Genomic DNA, 16273 nt, shown 5'->3' with positions numbered 1-16273 from the left:
TCATACCTAGCTTTTCTTTTCTATCGGGTCATATTTATATGAACATTTGTGGCTGATTGAAGATGTACTTTGTGTGGTCGTAGAAAGTCTCGAACAAGCGTCTCTATGGTGACCTACCACCTCTCACTACTAAAATAAGAGACAGATGACTACAGCTAGCTGGACACTGCGCGAGACACCCTGTGAGCTGCCTGCTAGCCGAGTCATTCTGTGGGAACCAACTCATGGAAGGATGAACCCTGGGAGACCACTTAAGACCATGGTGAACACACAAGAGGACTGCAGAGCTGCAAGAACTGGGCAGCTGCGGACCCTGATGGAAGCGCGAGACGTCGACTCAGTGCGTGAGAACATTTTACATATTAAGTTAAAAAAACAACTGCTGACTGAGCTCACAAGCTCTTTTAATTCAAATCTACAAGTTTGATAGTGAAAAGCTCAACTTAAAGTTAATGTTTGCTTGGAACTAATGAAAAAAGATAAAAACTGCTGCTGTTGCAGCAGTGGACTCACATTTCAGTAGTCAAAGGTCATGGTCACTGTGACCTCATGTCGGTCCCATTCTCATGAACGAGATATCGGAGATATCCTAGGAATGCAGGGAATTTCAAACGTCCACTTGGACTCAAGGATGATGTGACCTCACAAAATGCATTTTTGGCCATAACCCAAGGATTCATACTCTTGAATATGACACATTTTCACACAAATGTCTAATAGGATCAAATTAAGTGATGACGAGAAAATGTCAAAAACTCATGGAAGATCTGTCACTTATTTTTGCAGACACCAAAATCCTTTAAGTTGACCTAATACATTATATAATCATGTTCAAAAGTCTTTCGGAAAGATTAATAACCCGTTTGTAAACCTCTCACTCATCACTGTCACCTACTGTATACACCCTAGTCCACTGGTCATCTCTCACTATGCGCCGAACCCTGAACTGGTATATTTTCATCTATACATCCATCACCGGTCTGCTACCCACTTACATTTCCTCCTACTTATCTTAAGCACTCAAGTTAGTTTACGCACCCAGGACTACATCACCTTCACCATCCCACCTGTCCGGACTGAGAGGGGGGGAAAAGCCTTCTCTTACTCTGCCCCTTTCACCTGGAACACGCTTCAACAGACACTGAAGCTGTCCAGCCTCATCCCACTGCCTAGCTTTAAGTTACTGCTGCGCAGCCTTGAAAATACTGCCTCGCTGTGCTCCTGTTTTAACAACTGACCATCTCCTTTTAACATCCCCTTTTTTATCTAGTGTGCGTTAGCCTTTTGGTTATTTTATTTAGTGTCTGTACTGATACTGATTACTGTTGTCATACTGTCTGTCAACTTTTGTTACTGTAACTTTCTGTCTGGATGCTGCTTGAACAGGTTGCACTTGAAAATGAGATCCACGTCTCAAGGTGATTCACCTGTATAAATAAAAGGTAAAAAAAACAAAAAAACATATACCTGAGACTGTCGACCTCCAAGCCTTGACGTCCGAAGAACAGAGCACTCGGTGATATCCGAAATGATGTTAACTTGAATTTTAATAGGTTTGATTTGTACATTTGTAACAGTAATGTGTGCAACAAACCATACAGTTAGCCCCAAATTGGCCAACTCAAAAGATATTTTTTCTTTGTATACATACATGAAATAATTCACAATCTACACTTTGAAGTACGTGAAGTTTACAGTACAGTCAATTTTCTAAACTGAGACGCAGTCTCAAATTAAGCCACTAGATTACATACTTGTTGCTGCCCAGTGTGTCCAATACACCAAGACGTGACCTTAAGTCCAGGGTTTCTTTAGGAAACGTTCATGCCATGAATGGTTGCGGTCATCCGAACAAAATAAAAACAAAACTCAAGTCCAGCCACAATATGGGCTCACCAGCTAACCTCAAAAGGCAAGAGAGAAGTATGTACAGAGGAACTGAAACGATGCTTTAAAGAACAAACTGTGTGCTGTTCATTTGACTCTGACCCAAACTTATTTCAGCACAAACACATTTTTCAGTACCTCTACGGTCACTGCAAACCTGTCAAAAGTCATATCTGCTGGCGTCTGACTCCTTCAAAGACGGGCCACAATTTAAGCAAAAATACCCAATTACCCCCAAATTGTATTTTACACCAGTTGATAAAAAAAGAGGGGGGCAGCCTTGGTGGCCAATTCTACCTGCATGATGTAGTTTCTGTTGACAGAACTTAACAGTTAAGAGCGTCTTTCCACTTCTTGCCACGGTAATTTGGCTAGTAGGCTACAACATATGGTGATTATGGAATTTTAAGGGTTGATTGCTATAGTGACAACGCGCTAGCGGCTAGACGCTAGTCCAAGGCTACAAAACAACAGCTGCTGCACCATCCTGGAACACACATTTGAATGGGAATGACTTTTCTATCCATTCAAATTCTGTGGTAAAACGACCACGAACATAATGTGCATTACCGACACATTATTTTGAGGAACACATGTGAACGCATGTTTAAACAGTGAGACGTCGCATGTTATTAGAAATCAGACCTAAAGATGAACGTTCTCTCTGGAAACACTTCATGAAATTATGATTCTTGATGAAATGATCTGCAGGCAGCAGAGCCATGGGTTACATCACCACTGCTGCATTTCTGCTGAAAAAGGAATTAGAATTTCTCTCAATGGAGCTCAGGCACAATGGGTTGAAAAGGAAGATCCCTTCACAAACATGATCAACATTAATTTACGCCCTCTGCTGGGCAGAAAAGGCAAGCACTACAAGGCTATATTGTTATGTTCCAGAAGAATGGAAAGCAGTTTAAAATCACTTTCCTTTGACTAATGCTATCTGAACACGACCTTTCCCTCTTCGAGACTCCATCCATGGTGATTCAAGAACTGACCAGACCCAAATGAATTGATCTGGACTACAATTTTGGACAGAGGACCAGCAACCAATCGGCAAGAAATAAGTTGGAGAAGTAGGACTTTTCAGATGTTCTATATTGCACTAGATTGAATAAGCCAAGAGCAAGAGTGAATGAAATGAATACTTTTACTGATTTGGTAACTCAACTTTCAAGTTCCTTACCCATATGAAAATGGGAGCCTTCACAGAGCGGAGTGTGATCACTAAATACCAACATCATCTCACCGAAAATGGGGGCGGGTAAACTTTCTCTGAAGGAAAATCTGTTTATTTGGATAATGCATAACCTACAATGAGTCAGTCATGGCATTAATTAAGGGTAATATCATGACTCAACATTGCAGAGTTCCACAGAGATAGCGTTTTAGTAGCATACCCTACAGGTATGTTCTTCAAATAAATTCAATCTACCTTGACAATTGGAGCGTAGCATTGCCTGTACGTCGTCGCAAATCACACTCCTAAACTTGTCCTGTGCTGCAAAACTTTTAATTTTGGAAACCCAATGAGATCTCTGGAATGAACTGCATTTGAGAAACATGTACAGTCACTTCTATTTTGACTTTGATCAAACAAACTTAGCTGTAAACTGCCAACTGCTTGCCTATAGTTTGATGAGAGCAGCTGTAAACTGCCTTTTATTAGGAGTGGCTTACAAACCCCTTCATTTAATGAGTGAAAACGCAATGCTAAGCAGCTCACTATGCTAACCAGGTCATGTAATGCTGTGCAAAAAATCCTGGTGACTTTGGGCTCAGTGGTTAAGCTGTAGACAGCAGCAAATAATTAAACACTGTTATCGGCCATGCAAGCCCAAATCCCACGAGAGGTGGTTCAAATCCCACGAGAGGTGGTTACTCTATGCATTTAGTGAAGGGACATAGAACACTGTCAAAGCATACAGAGATACTCCTGACTCATCTCACAAGACCGTACAGGACATGGTGTGGGGGGGGGGGGTCAATCAGACTTTGAAAGCAAAAACAAACGAAACAAAAATGACACATTTAGCATCCCCTCATTTCTTGCTGCGCAGGCGTTTGGACTGCCGTGGGAGGTCGGCGGTCTTCCTGGTGCGTTTGAGCGAAGAACTGCCCTCGCCTACCGGCTCTCTGGCTAGGGAGGCTGCGGCCACGCCGACACTACCCGCTACCGACGCTGTAGTGGACGGGCTGGCGACAGCGGAAGACACCGCGGCGGTGGTAGTGGCAGATGTGGAGGGAACGGCCGCGCCGGGCCTGGACCCCCCCACAGCGCTGCTGTCCATCAGCTCGCGGAGCTTGTGCTCCAGCTCGGCCAGACGGGCGTTCTGCTCGCCCATCACCTGCGTCTGCTCCAGGAGCTTCTGCTCCTGGTCCTGCAGCTGCTTCTGCTGCTCCAACTGTTTCAGGCGCACCTCCTGCATCTCGCGCCGCAGGGCGCTCACAGACGCCCCGTTCACCTTCACCTGCTGCTGCACCTTGGTCATCTCGGAGCGCGACGGCGTGTTCTTGGCCAGCAGGGACATGGTGGTGAGGGAGGTCGACGGACCTGCCACTGAGGGAGACGAGACACGTGGGTTAGACTCTAAAGGTGGGCTCAGACTACAGGATTCTGACAATCCTAGCCGATTTTGAAATCTGGCTGTGACACGCACTACAGGAGAATCTTCCCAGATTATCTTCCCTAGAATCTCAAACATGCACACACTACAAGATTTGTAAATGTGGCGCACCACGCACTACAGGATATTATTAATAATATCACCTTGACGACCCATACTCTGAACCCGTTTCGATTTTGGAGCGTCAAATGGGGTTCCAGCAGCCACCAAAGCGCTCCAGTCCGCCCCCACCCCACCTGCCTCTCTCTCTCTCTCTTTCATGCCCGTCTCGCATATGCTCCCCAAACAACGCGACTCTATAGCAAGATTGTCTGGACAAGTGAGGAGCAGCAGCAATGCCTTTTCCCCCCACACTGCCTGATAGACAGGTAGGAGATACAACCTCTGACTGGGAGGGGCTTTGAAACTACGGTATAACAACTTTTTATTCATTGGTCATTCATTGTGATATAAATTAGTGACATTTCCCCCCAAATACTCGTGGTTCTGTGCTGTTGGTATTTGGTAGCCTATCTGATATCTGCAGTGCGGCGCATCAAATGAGCCGCGTCAATTAACGATAATGACGGGAGGCTTGTGCAGCAGCAGGATGATGTATTCGCGCAGATTTTCAGTCCTAAATATCAAACATGTTTGATATGATCGGGTCGGCCCCGATGAGGCTGTGAGCAGATCGGGAGGCTTAAGATTGGATCTGCAAACCGCTCACACTACAAGATAATCGGTGCCGAACATCGGGCCCGACCAAGCTTGGCAAGCTGCCAGGCCAGATTTCTCCTCCGATTCTCGGGGAGGGGTGAATCGGGCATAAATCGGGCCAAAAATCCTGTAGTCTGAGCCAGCCTTAACCCACCCTAACCCATCGGCGAGCGCTCCGACCGTTAAGAGCGCTCGGCGAGAGGATTGCTAGGATCATCCTAGCTTTGGTCAAACCTTGCTTTACCTGGGGCAGAGCCAATGAGGCGTCCAGACAGGTCAGCTCCAGGCAGCCTTTTCTTCAGGATGGGAACAATCTTCTCATCAAAGTATTCCATTGCCATGGAGGAGATGTCCCTCAACTCCTGCAGTACCTCGTGAGCTCGCTGGGGGGCGCGAGTAGAGTTCACATAGCGCAGCACACGGTAAATTTCATCTATCACCTAATGACACACAGAAGGTCATGATCAGGAAGACGTCACAAAGCAAGCAGGAAAGCAGACAATACTAAGTAGAAATACTAAGTAGAAATACTAAGTAGAAAGTATAGTGGCCATGGAAAGGGTTTGGGCCTGGTCATAATATGGAAAGGATGTCTCAAATTTGTAGCGCAAAGATTATTTTTTAAGTACAGCCTTGCACTTTTCTGGCATTCGTGGCACCCCTTATCAGACAAGCCAACCAGGAAGTGTTGTGATGATTGGAAAAAGTGTTTGATAATCAAAATTATTTTATGCCATGCCAGTGGAGTCATGCCCATAGACCCCGAGTCACGTGGAAGGTGGAACCCCAAAGCTGCAGGGGAATTCATTTATTTTCTCTGAGTTGGACCTCTTGGAAACTATGGTTTAGGCTACGAATGAATCATTTTTAACCCTGAATGTGACATATCAAATATACAAAATACAATCAAGTACTTAAAAACTTTGGCATCCTTTCCCCCCTGCTAGTGCACCTCTTCCCTAGTGCTTCCCCGTGACTAAACCTGATGAGGCCACGCGAGGTTTGTGCGTGACAGCGCACAACCTCCATCTTGTGAGGTTTAGTAATGCAATGTAAACAATGCAGAACTGAACAACTCAATTTTCATTGAGTAATGGATTGGTTCCCAAACTGTGGTCCTTTACAGAAAACAGTTTTTACATATACACAGTAACCCTGAGGAGTAGCCGGATTGGGCCGATTTTCAGAAATATCGTGATATTTGGAAAATATCACAATTTTGAACATTTACTTTCAGAGGCTGCAGCAGACTCAGTTTTAAAGCCAGAGTGAAGTTTCTGGCATCATATGAAACTAGAAGACATAAGGAATGGATTTGTACCAAACATGTCATGCTAGTTTGTCAGGAAGGAAGGTAGCTAAATAACACTCCAAATTTAGGCTAAATGTTGGCGAGGGGAAAAAAACATTTTCAAAGGGGCCCTCTTTTTCACAGCCACAGGCAGGTGTGTGTTCGTTTTGAACCAGCTAGTAGCCTTATATTGTTATTTAGCCTTTCTGCTGCTATTGCATGGTTAAATCAGCACATTTTATTTGATGAACTAATGGATAAAATTTTGTTGTTCCACTCTGAGTGATTATATGGCATCAGAAGACTTGGATTATGCTTCATGAGCTGTATGGTGTAATAAGACTGCTTATCTCGCTAGCTCTCCTTGTGAAAATCAGCATATGAGCAAACCTAGTTTCCCACTGCTTTGGTCCATGCTGTAAAACCTCAGTGACTTGCCGTAAGTCAGTTTAACCATTTTTCTCAGCCGGTGTCGTGATTAGCTAATCTTTGGACAAGCCTACAGGATATGCGTCTATCCCCACCCCACCACCCTCTCTTAAATAACAGCAACATTATCTTTTGCACTTAATTTATCTTTGCTGTGGCGAAAAGTAACCAAACCAATGTACACAATACAACAAATGGAGTTTGGTGTAATGTTACACCAAAATGTTACCAATGGGAATAAATACAAGCTGTGTGTCCTAAAATCTGAAATCCTACCAGAAAGAAAAGAGACAGAAATAATGGCTGGTTGATGGATAGAGCCTGACAGTGGATGGTGGAAGCAGATAAACATCGGCCCTATGTTTATCATAGGCCCTATGTTTATCTGCTTGGTTGTGATGTTCCTTGTTTTGTGTGTCAACCCATTGATACCTGATGCAGCATTTGTGTGTGTATCCCTTTAAGACTGCGAACCGCGTCTTAAAGCAGGGTATATGCAGCAATCCTTAGGTCCTTAAGCTGTACGAGAAAGCGACCACTGCTCCTGGCCTGCCCCCCGGAGGAAAGGACAAGCCAGGATGGGTCAAATGCAGAGGACAAATTTCACCGGCCACCGTCAGCATGAGTGTGTTTGTGGCCGCATGCATGTATTGATTTGTGATCGTGTGACAATAAAAAGACGGGCTTGTCCGTCTGAAATCGTGTTACATTAAAGACTTTTTCAAGGCCCTTCCAATAAATTTCAAGACCCCATCGCCACTTCGAGCTGTGACCGTGTGCGACACACCTTTAACTAACACTTACTATACATTTTGAGTTTGAGATTGCAAAACTAAATGATGTTAGTTTGCCATAACTTCTATGCACTGTATCAATACAACAGAATTCAGGTAGGCCGAGACGGAATCAAGCTCAAGAGAATAAATTGAGCGACTAACCCAAAGGCAAGGTTTATTTAAACTTAAAAATATATATAAAGTATATTTATAACAATAACATGCTCGCTCATTCACACATGCACACAACAGTGTTTCCCTGAGGCTCAATCTGGTGCACTCTGAGAGCTACCCCCAGGTATTTTCACATGATCAAATCTGGCACCCATTCAAAAAGGGTTGGACACCCTTGCCATATACAGTCTCATATCACAATATTGATGTAAAATCGATATTTTGCCCACCCGTAATATTGAGTGCCAGAATCAACCTCCCAATGATGCAATTTGCAGAAAAAGATTAGATTTCATTGATTATCAATCACTGCTTTCAACGTCTTTCTGATATAAATGTTTTATTTTTACAACCAGATCACTCCATTAAATAAACAGCGTCATGACTCAATAACATTACTTGGCAGAGGGTCGCTCGTACTGAGCACATGTCCTCGTCAAACTGACGGTGAAATATGTTTGCTGTCACAAAATAAAAATCGTTTGACGACTTATTTGAGGGAGTGTAATTATGTTATCGATCACATTTGCTACCTGTTGCTCTTTGAAGTTGCGATGTTTGTCGGCGTTTGGTCAGCTCCCTTCACCAGTTCACCTCCGCACTTTTAAACATTGTTTACAGACGGGCTATGTAGTGTCCATCCCTGTCAGCAACGTAACATAAAGCAAAATAACTCCATATTTCGCTCTCTAGACCAGACAAGACCGCATGCGCTCACAGTAGCCATGTTTGTTGTGTTGAACCAAGCACTGAATGAGTGAAAGAGAGGAGGGGGGGGGGGCACCCACGACACACCCACACGGACACACTGTCACATGCATGTAACGTTACATTATTTCTTTTAAAAGCACGCAAATTATTTTTAACTCCGCGTAAATGAACGTCATGAAAACACATCTATTCACATCGAAAAAATAACATTTAAAGGGTCTTGAATTTGAAATCCACCTAAGACTTTAAGGGTCTTGATTTTCCCTAAATTGAATTCCCAACTTTCAAGACTTTTCAAGACCCCGCAGATACCCTGTAAAAGGGGGATACACACACAAATGAGATATACACGCAAATGCTGCATCAGGTATCAATGGGTTAAGTCCTCAAAAAGAGCATTACAGCCACTTTGGCATGTGCACCGCTTTTGGAATTGCATTGCATTCACATGTTAGATTGTTTTCCTTTCTTTCTATGCATCGTTACTATCCCACAATTCTTTCCAAAGGTGTCCTCTACATGGGGCCCAAATTGTGGATAGTTTTGGTGGGCGTTACCAATTAGTCTCACATACAGTAAGGGAATTCCACTGATCCACTATATGAAAGAGACTGCAAATGGAACATTTAACACCTTCATGTTTCCTGCTCCTACTTTACAGACAAGAGGCGACTAGGCGAACCTTTCCAGGGATGAAGCAGCAGAGATTGGAGTCAACGTATTTCATGAAGGTCATGTTGAGCAGCGAGAGGCGCGTCTCCACGGCAGCCAGGATGTCGGCGTGACGAGCCAGCGAATGGTTTCTTCTCTCTGATTCTCGCCTAGCAACAATTCATGGTCAGCACATTGGTTAAGACAGAGGACGAAAAGTCAATTTACATCATGTTACTACCCCTTAACATCCCTTGAAAAAAACAAGTACAGTAATTGTGCAAAGGTTTATGTTGGCAGCTGATATCAAAAAGTGGATTTTTGTATAGGCCTATTCAAAATTGTCCATGGTCTGCACATAATGATATCCAGGAGGGGGGGGCACATTTTAATCCCACCTCCAGATTCAGGCAGCCATTGTGCAGGACTCAGTTTGATCAGCACTATGGGGGATGCAGAAACAAGCCTCCCTGCTCCTGATGATACTGACCTGGGCAGTTGGGCTTTGACTTGTCTCTGGCAGAGGCTGTGGTAACGCTCCACCCTCAAGAAGCCTTGGTTGAGGATACGTTGGCAGATCATGTCCATGCGCTTGCACACCTGGAGAAATGGTACAGGGGCAAATAGGTGCACAGCAAATATTTTTCACATGGATGAACACAAGGCATTTTTGCTCCGCAAAATATATTTATATTTTACCCAGTGCCCCCCCTTGACTACAGAGCAGTACCGCTGGAGCCTAAAGGACGATTTGTTATTATTATGATGATGAGTCTGATCTGATTTGCCTTCTCACCTTCCTTTTCTCCAGAGAAGAAAACCACATTTGCTGCAACGGATGCAACCAGGGCACAAAATTAGCAAAATATGCAAGTGGCTAATTTGCTTCAGTCATCAGCAAAAAAATATTTGTGGGGGGGGGGGCAATATATTGAGTGGCTGGTCAAATGTGAACAGTGACTAGTAGCCATTTGGCCGATGGAGGGAAAAAAGTTGTTTGCACCCTGGATGCAACAAACCCCATGGTGACCTTGCATGAAGCCTAATCGAGGTACTGTATACAAAGTGCAGCACCAAGTGACGGGCCTGGTAACGTTACGACCGTTACCAGGCCCTTCACTTGATAACGTTACGACCAGGCTGCGAGGAAAAAACCACCAGTGCACAAACAATATTCTAGAGTCGAATTTGGGAAGGCACTTCTTTGGAAAGACAGTCGTGTTAGAACAGAAATAATGTGTTGCTTGGTCTGATCGGTCGTATTTCTATCTTTTGTTACGGTTGAGCTTGCATTATTTAGCGGACATTCCGGCTCTAACGTTAACTTTCATGCTTTTGTTGACACGACAAGCCAATCAAAGCCAGTATCGTACGGCTGCACGAACATGACACACGCCGCTGTCATTTAGAACGTGAAAGATGTCAGAAAGAGACGTACCCAGTGGGAAGCATCCATCTAACTAGCATTAGCTTTGTTAGCCTAGAGACAGTTGGGTTTGTTTTTGTTCTCCTTACCGAGCGTAGCAGGCTGATTTCATCGTAAGATAGGAAATTGAGAATCGTCTCAATTGCCACGATTGGAAGTCCTAACAGCGGATTGTTCTGGTGTGGCTGGTCCGGTGGAGGAGTGGACAGTCTCGGTGACACTGAATCAGACTCCAGTGACTCCATAGTTCCACGGACTCTCTCCATGACTGCGTTCCGACGATCGGCAAGTAGGTGCATGTCCACCGTCACGACGGCCGCCATCATGGTTTATTGAGGAGGAGGCGGAAGTGACGTTAAGAAGGGAACCGCAGAGCCATGACCCGCCCAGAGCGCCCTACTCTGCTTGTGATTGGGTTGGGTTTAGGCATGAGGAGTGATGATTGGTTAAGATTAGGGCTCTTCGGCAGAGTTTAAGCCAATCAAAGGCAGAGTAGCCCTCTGCATGTTTTGGTAAATCTAACCTCGCGTCACCAGGCTCTTCTCGGCGAGAAAGAGCCTGGCCACATGATGGTTCACAATTGATTGTGTCACCCTGCCTGGTTCCGGCCTAGAGCCCGCCCTAGACAGGAAGTAACAGCGGATATAGCTCGTCAACTTTTACGTTAACTTGACAATTAGACACAACGAATCAGAACGGCAAACAACAAAACAAAATGGACGTACCGAACAAAGTTTTTGAAGAAGTTCTTGTAGAAACATTGCGGATTCACAATCTCACATATTTTAAGCCAATACAGAAGCTTTGCATCAGTAATCGAGGAAAGAGACGTCAAGCTAACCAACAAAGACGTTTTTTGGCGCACTTCCTTCCGGTGTTCATTCTGGTTCCGTGGTTTACGCCCCCATGACAAAAAGCGGGTGTGAAAGGTGCCCAGACTAGGTAAATCAGAATCAGCTTTATTGGCCAAGTATGTACACATACAAGGAAATTGGCTCCGGTTCGCTTAACTGTTGAGAGCAAACCACCAGAGGGAGCCAAATCCAAGGCAGAGAAAAATTGAGAAGACAGTGGCTGGGCTTCAGTTGTTTCAGCTTTTTTAAGTGGGGGGAGCGGGGAAATAGTTGGGCCTTTTACAGCATTGTCAGGGAGGGTTGTCAGGACTGGTGGTCTCACAGTGGCACCCCCAAATCCCACCTCCAAATAACTTCTATCCACTTTCATCATCTAGATCAGCATGACACAATGGGATGATGTGAGCAGTCGGCAGTTTGGAGAGACCAAAGAGAGAGTAAACTCCAGGTGAGTAAATGCATCATCAGTTGAAGCAGGTGAAGTCATCATTACTTTATGTAGGCTATATCCCCCTCCAATCTACTTAAACAATGTTGCAATTTGTAAAATATACCGTCAGTTTGACTTCCCTTGTGACCTTTTGGCTGTAAACCAAATGACAGTCATGGGACTGAAAACAGAGAGAATGTGGGGACGGGGGCCTGCAGTTACATACAAGTCATCTTAAATTAATTAGTGGAGCCTAAATGAAGGTCAACAGGTCATGTTGCACAGTTACCGTTCAATGTGAACGAGGCTTTGCATCCGATATTTCGGGATGGGGGGGGGGGTATACACAGGGGTAGGTGGTGTTACTGCACATTGGGTGTTCAAACTTGCAAGGGGACCAGAGTGAAGTCAAGTAATTCCAGTATTTGCAAAAGTGTTCAAGTCAAAGATGGAGTGATAGCCTGTCGATATAAATTGTTTTTGTGTCTGTTATGTAACGTTCCCGGTATCTCATGAGGCAGAGGCTTCTTGATGGTACAAGGGTCTTTATTCACAGTTAGTTATATTACAACTCTCAGCGGTTGTCACGCTCAAAGCTAGCAGCTTTCCCTTCGAGTAGTGTGTGTAGACTGACGCGCATGCTCAGTTCACTCCGGAAGTATCCCCACAGCATAGTGTTCCCCAATACAACACTCCCACACATCAGTTCCTATCTGCAGTCGAGACACTACCAATGCTCACCCCTGTATGTGTACTGCTGATTCGCTACATACTCCCCGCCCAACAATAAGGTCAACGCCCACGTTGATAACACATCACACACCCCCTTGTACCAAAACATCTTTTTTCTTTAACAGCTTCTTTGTTTTTTTTCAATCACAGCATGTTGCACTCTCAGACTTCCCCACATCTCCTCCCCCACAATATCTCATGTCATGCACCTCTTTTACTTTCTGTTACAACAATACAACATGTCCAACCACCATCTCCTCTCTTTTTTTTTTTTTTTTTTTTTTTTTTAGTACAACTCAAAGTTGTTGAATCGTCCTGGAGCCCTTGGCTCTCTCCGTGGCCGTGTTAGTCTCTGTGAATCTGTCTGCGGGGCTGATCCCACCTGCAGTGTCTCTGGGCTTTCACGTCCCTGAGTGGGGCCCGCCCGGTCATAGCCGGACGCCCCTCTCTGTGGGAACAGAGTCCTTCTTTCAGCCGGTCTAGGTGAAACCGCCGGGCGGCCGAGATCTGGGGGAAAGGTGCACCCCCCCCGGTATGGGGCCAACCTGTCTCGGTGGAGTACCTTCCTGCCACCAAGTGGCATCTGCACTCGGTACACCACTTCCCCCATTCTCTCCATGACCCTGCATGGGCCTGTCCAGTGACAGTCCAGTTTAGGGCTACGCCCTTTTTTTCTCTGGGGTGTGTACACCCAGACCAACTCCCCCCCCTGGAAATGGTTTCCTTTTTTGTTTCATGCCTGCTTTCTCTAGCTGGTCCCGAGCGAAGTGGTGAGCGGACTCTAAGCGATCTTGTAGCCTCCTGGCGTACTCTCGCCCTGGGGGAGTGTCCAGTGCATCTGGTGGCTTGCCGAACGCTATTTCTGCTGGTGTCCGCAGTTCTCGACCTAACATGAGCAGAGCTGGGGTGCAGGAGGTGGACTTGTGTGTGGCGGATCTGTAGGCCATGAGGATGAGCGGCAGGTGCGTGTCCCAGTCCCTCTGGTGCTCCTCCGTGAGGATGGCCAACTGCTTTTTCAGCGTTCGATTGAATCTTTCTACAAGGCCATCGCTCTGGGGGTGCAATGCTGTGGTCCGTGTCTTTTTAATGTTCAGTTTCTCGCACATGGTGGCGAACACTCGTGACTCAAAGTTTCTCCCTTGGTCACTGTGTAGGGTCTCTGGTGCTCCGAACCTACTGAACATGCCGGTTACTAGTGCGTCGACCACCGTCCCCGCCTCCTGGTCGGGTAGTGCGTACGCCTCTGGCCATTTTGTGAAATAGTCCATGGCGACCAGGACGTACTTGTTTCCACTGTCTGAGCGGGGGAAAGGTCCCATCACGTCTACCCCTACCCTCTCCATGGGGGCTCCTGCTGCTAGCTGTTGGAGCGGGGCACGAGACTGATCTAACGGGCCTTTGTACGCTGCGCAGAGGTCGCAGCGTCAACAGAAGTCCTGTACGTCTCTCCCCATCCTCCCCCAATAAAAGCCTTGTCTGATGCGGCGGAGGGTTTTGTTTACCCCAAAGTGCCCAGCCCCTACAGTTCCATGGCAGCTCCTGCACACCTCCTCCCTCAACGTCGTCGGCACTACTTTCCGCCACTTATGCTCTCCTGTCGCTGGCTCCTTCCAGGACTTCATCAGCACTCCGTTACTCAATCTCAGGGTGTCGAACCCCACCCACAGCCCTTTGGTTGTGTCGGTGGCCCCCGCCACCTCTTCCCAGGGCGGCTTCTGGCCCTCTTCTACCCATTGCAGTACTGGTGACAGCTCCCTGTCGTTTTCTTGGTGGCCCCTCCAATCCGCTGCCTCTGCTACCCGCAGCGTCCTGCACACTGGCCCATCCCCCGTGTGGTTAGGGCAGATCCTAGCTTCCTCTTGGAGCTCTCTCTCTCTTCCTTCTCTCTTTTCGCAGTACGTACACCCTCTCTCTGCACAGGGTCGTCGTGACAGGGCGTCTGCGTTGACGTGGCGCGCCCCTGCCCTGTGTTCTATCGTGAAGTTGTAGTCTGCCATTTTCTCTAACCAGCGGCACACTTGTCCCTCCGGCTCTCGGAAGGACCATAGCCACTGCAGCGCCGAGTGGTCGGTCCGTATGGTGAACCGCGGCTGTCCCAGGAGGTAATATCTAAAGTGTCTTAGTGCTTCTACTACGGCGAGGAGCTCCCGGCGGGTGACGCAGTAGTTACGTTCTGCTTTATCGAAAGTCTTGCTATAGTACGCCACCACCCGCTCCCCGTCCGGCCCCGCCTGGGACAGCACGGCCCCCATACCCCCATTGCTGGCATCAGTGTCTAGTAGGAACGGCGGGGCGGGGTCTGGTGCTCTAAGCACTGGAGACTCGGTCAGCGCTTTCTTGAGGGCTTTGAATGCTAGGTGGCATTCTGTCGTCCAGTGGAAGTCTGCGTTCTTCTCTTTTAACCTGAACAGTGGTTCCGCTATTTTAGAAAACCCGTTCACGAATTTCCTGTAGTATGCGGCTAGCCCTACGAAGCTCTCGAGTTCGCCTTTGTTTCTGGGGGTGGGCCACTCCATGACCGCCTGAGTCTTCTCTTCTAGGGTGCGAATGCCCCCCGCGCCGATGCCATGCCCTAAGAACTCCACCCTCCTCTTCAGGAAGTGGCACTTGTCTGGGTGTAACTTTAGACCCGCCTCTGCTATCTTCTGCAGGACTTTTCGTAACGCCCCCACTGCTGCCTGGAACGTGCCCCCGTGTGTCAAGATGTCATCTAAATACACGACGCATTCGGATCGGGGAATGTCTCCCAGCAACTTCTCCATTAACCTCTCGAACGTTGCTGGTGCGTTGCACAGCCCGAAACTGAGTACTCGAAACTGCCACAGCCCCTTCTCTGTGCGGAAGGCGGTCTTTTGTTTGGCATCGTCGCGGAGGGGCACCTGCCAGTACCCGCTACGGAGGTCTAGGGATGAGAACCAGGATGACTCTCCCGCGGCGTCTAACAGTTCCTCTATGATGGGCATCGGGTATGCGTCTTTTTTCGTCACTTTGTTCAGCCCCCTATAGTCTACACAAAATCGCATTTTGGGGCTATTTTTCTTTTTCACCAGCACTACCCCTGACGCCCACGGGCTGTCTGATGGCTCAATGATCCCCGCCCGCAGCATGTTCTCTACAGCTTCGTTCGCTATCTCTCTCCTCGCCGCTGGGACCCGACGGGGATATGACCTGACGGGTCGCGCCCCCTCCGTGTCTATTTCGTGTTCCACCAGGTGGGTACAGCCTAGCTCATCATCTGACATGGCGAAAATGTCTTTATATTCCTCTAGTACCCTCCACAGTTCATCGCTCTGCTGGGTCTCTAACCCTTCGCTCTGGCGTTTGTGCAATCCCCTGAGCATCTCTAACCTCTCTCTCTCCCCCTCTGCCTGTTGCGCTGGCTGAGGGCAAGTGTTTGGAGGTGGGCTAGGGGTGGGGCTTTGTGGAGGGGCTTGGTCTGCTGGGTGGGGCTCATGCACTACGGTGACGCGATATACAGTGATGTTATTTACATTAGCTCTCTCCTCTGGAACGGTGGGAGGGTGGCCCATCTGGACTACTGGCCCCCCTGCAAATGTCAATGTGCTTTTTCCTAGGTCTACTG

At 47.0% G+C, this 16273-nt stretch overlaps 1 protein-coding gene across 1 annotated transcript; it reads right to left on the bottom strand.

Moving 5' to 3' along the window:
• Positions 1-1539: 1539 nt before the first annotated feature.
• On the bottom strand, positions 1540-10989 carry fbxo28 (F-box protein 28). The gene is made up of 5 exons (XM_083650584.1): positions 10764-10989; positions 9739-9848; positions 9280-9418; positions 5461-5656; positions 1540-4450 (listed from the first exon to the last, which is right to left on the bottom strand). The coding sequence occupies exons 1-5, from the start codon at positions 10971-10973 to the stop codon at positions 3933-3935; spliced, it is 1173 nt and encodes a 390-aa protein (XP_083506710.1). The 5' UTR covers positions 10974-10989; the 3' UTR covers positions 1540-3932.
• Between the last annotated feature and the right edge of the window lie 5284 nt (positions 10990-16273).

Source organism: Poromitra crassiceps (assembly GCF_964638095.1).
Source record: "Poromitra crassiceps genome assembly, chromosome: 14".
Lineage (NCBI taxonomy): Eukaryota > Metazoa > Chordata > Actinopteri > Beryciformes > Melamphaidae > Poromitra > Poromitra crassiceps.
The sequence above is the reverse complement of the archived record's forward strand: the minus strand, read 5'-3'. Positions and strand labels throughout refer to the sequence as shown.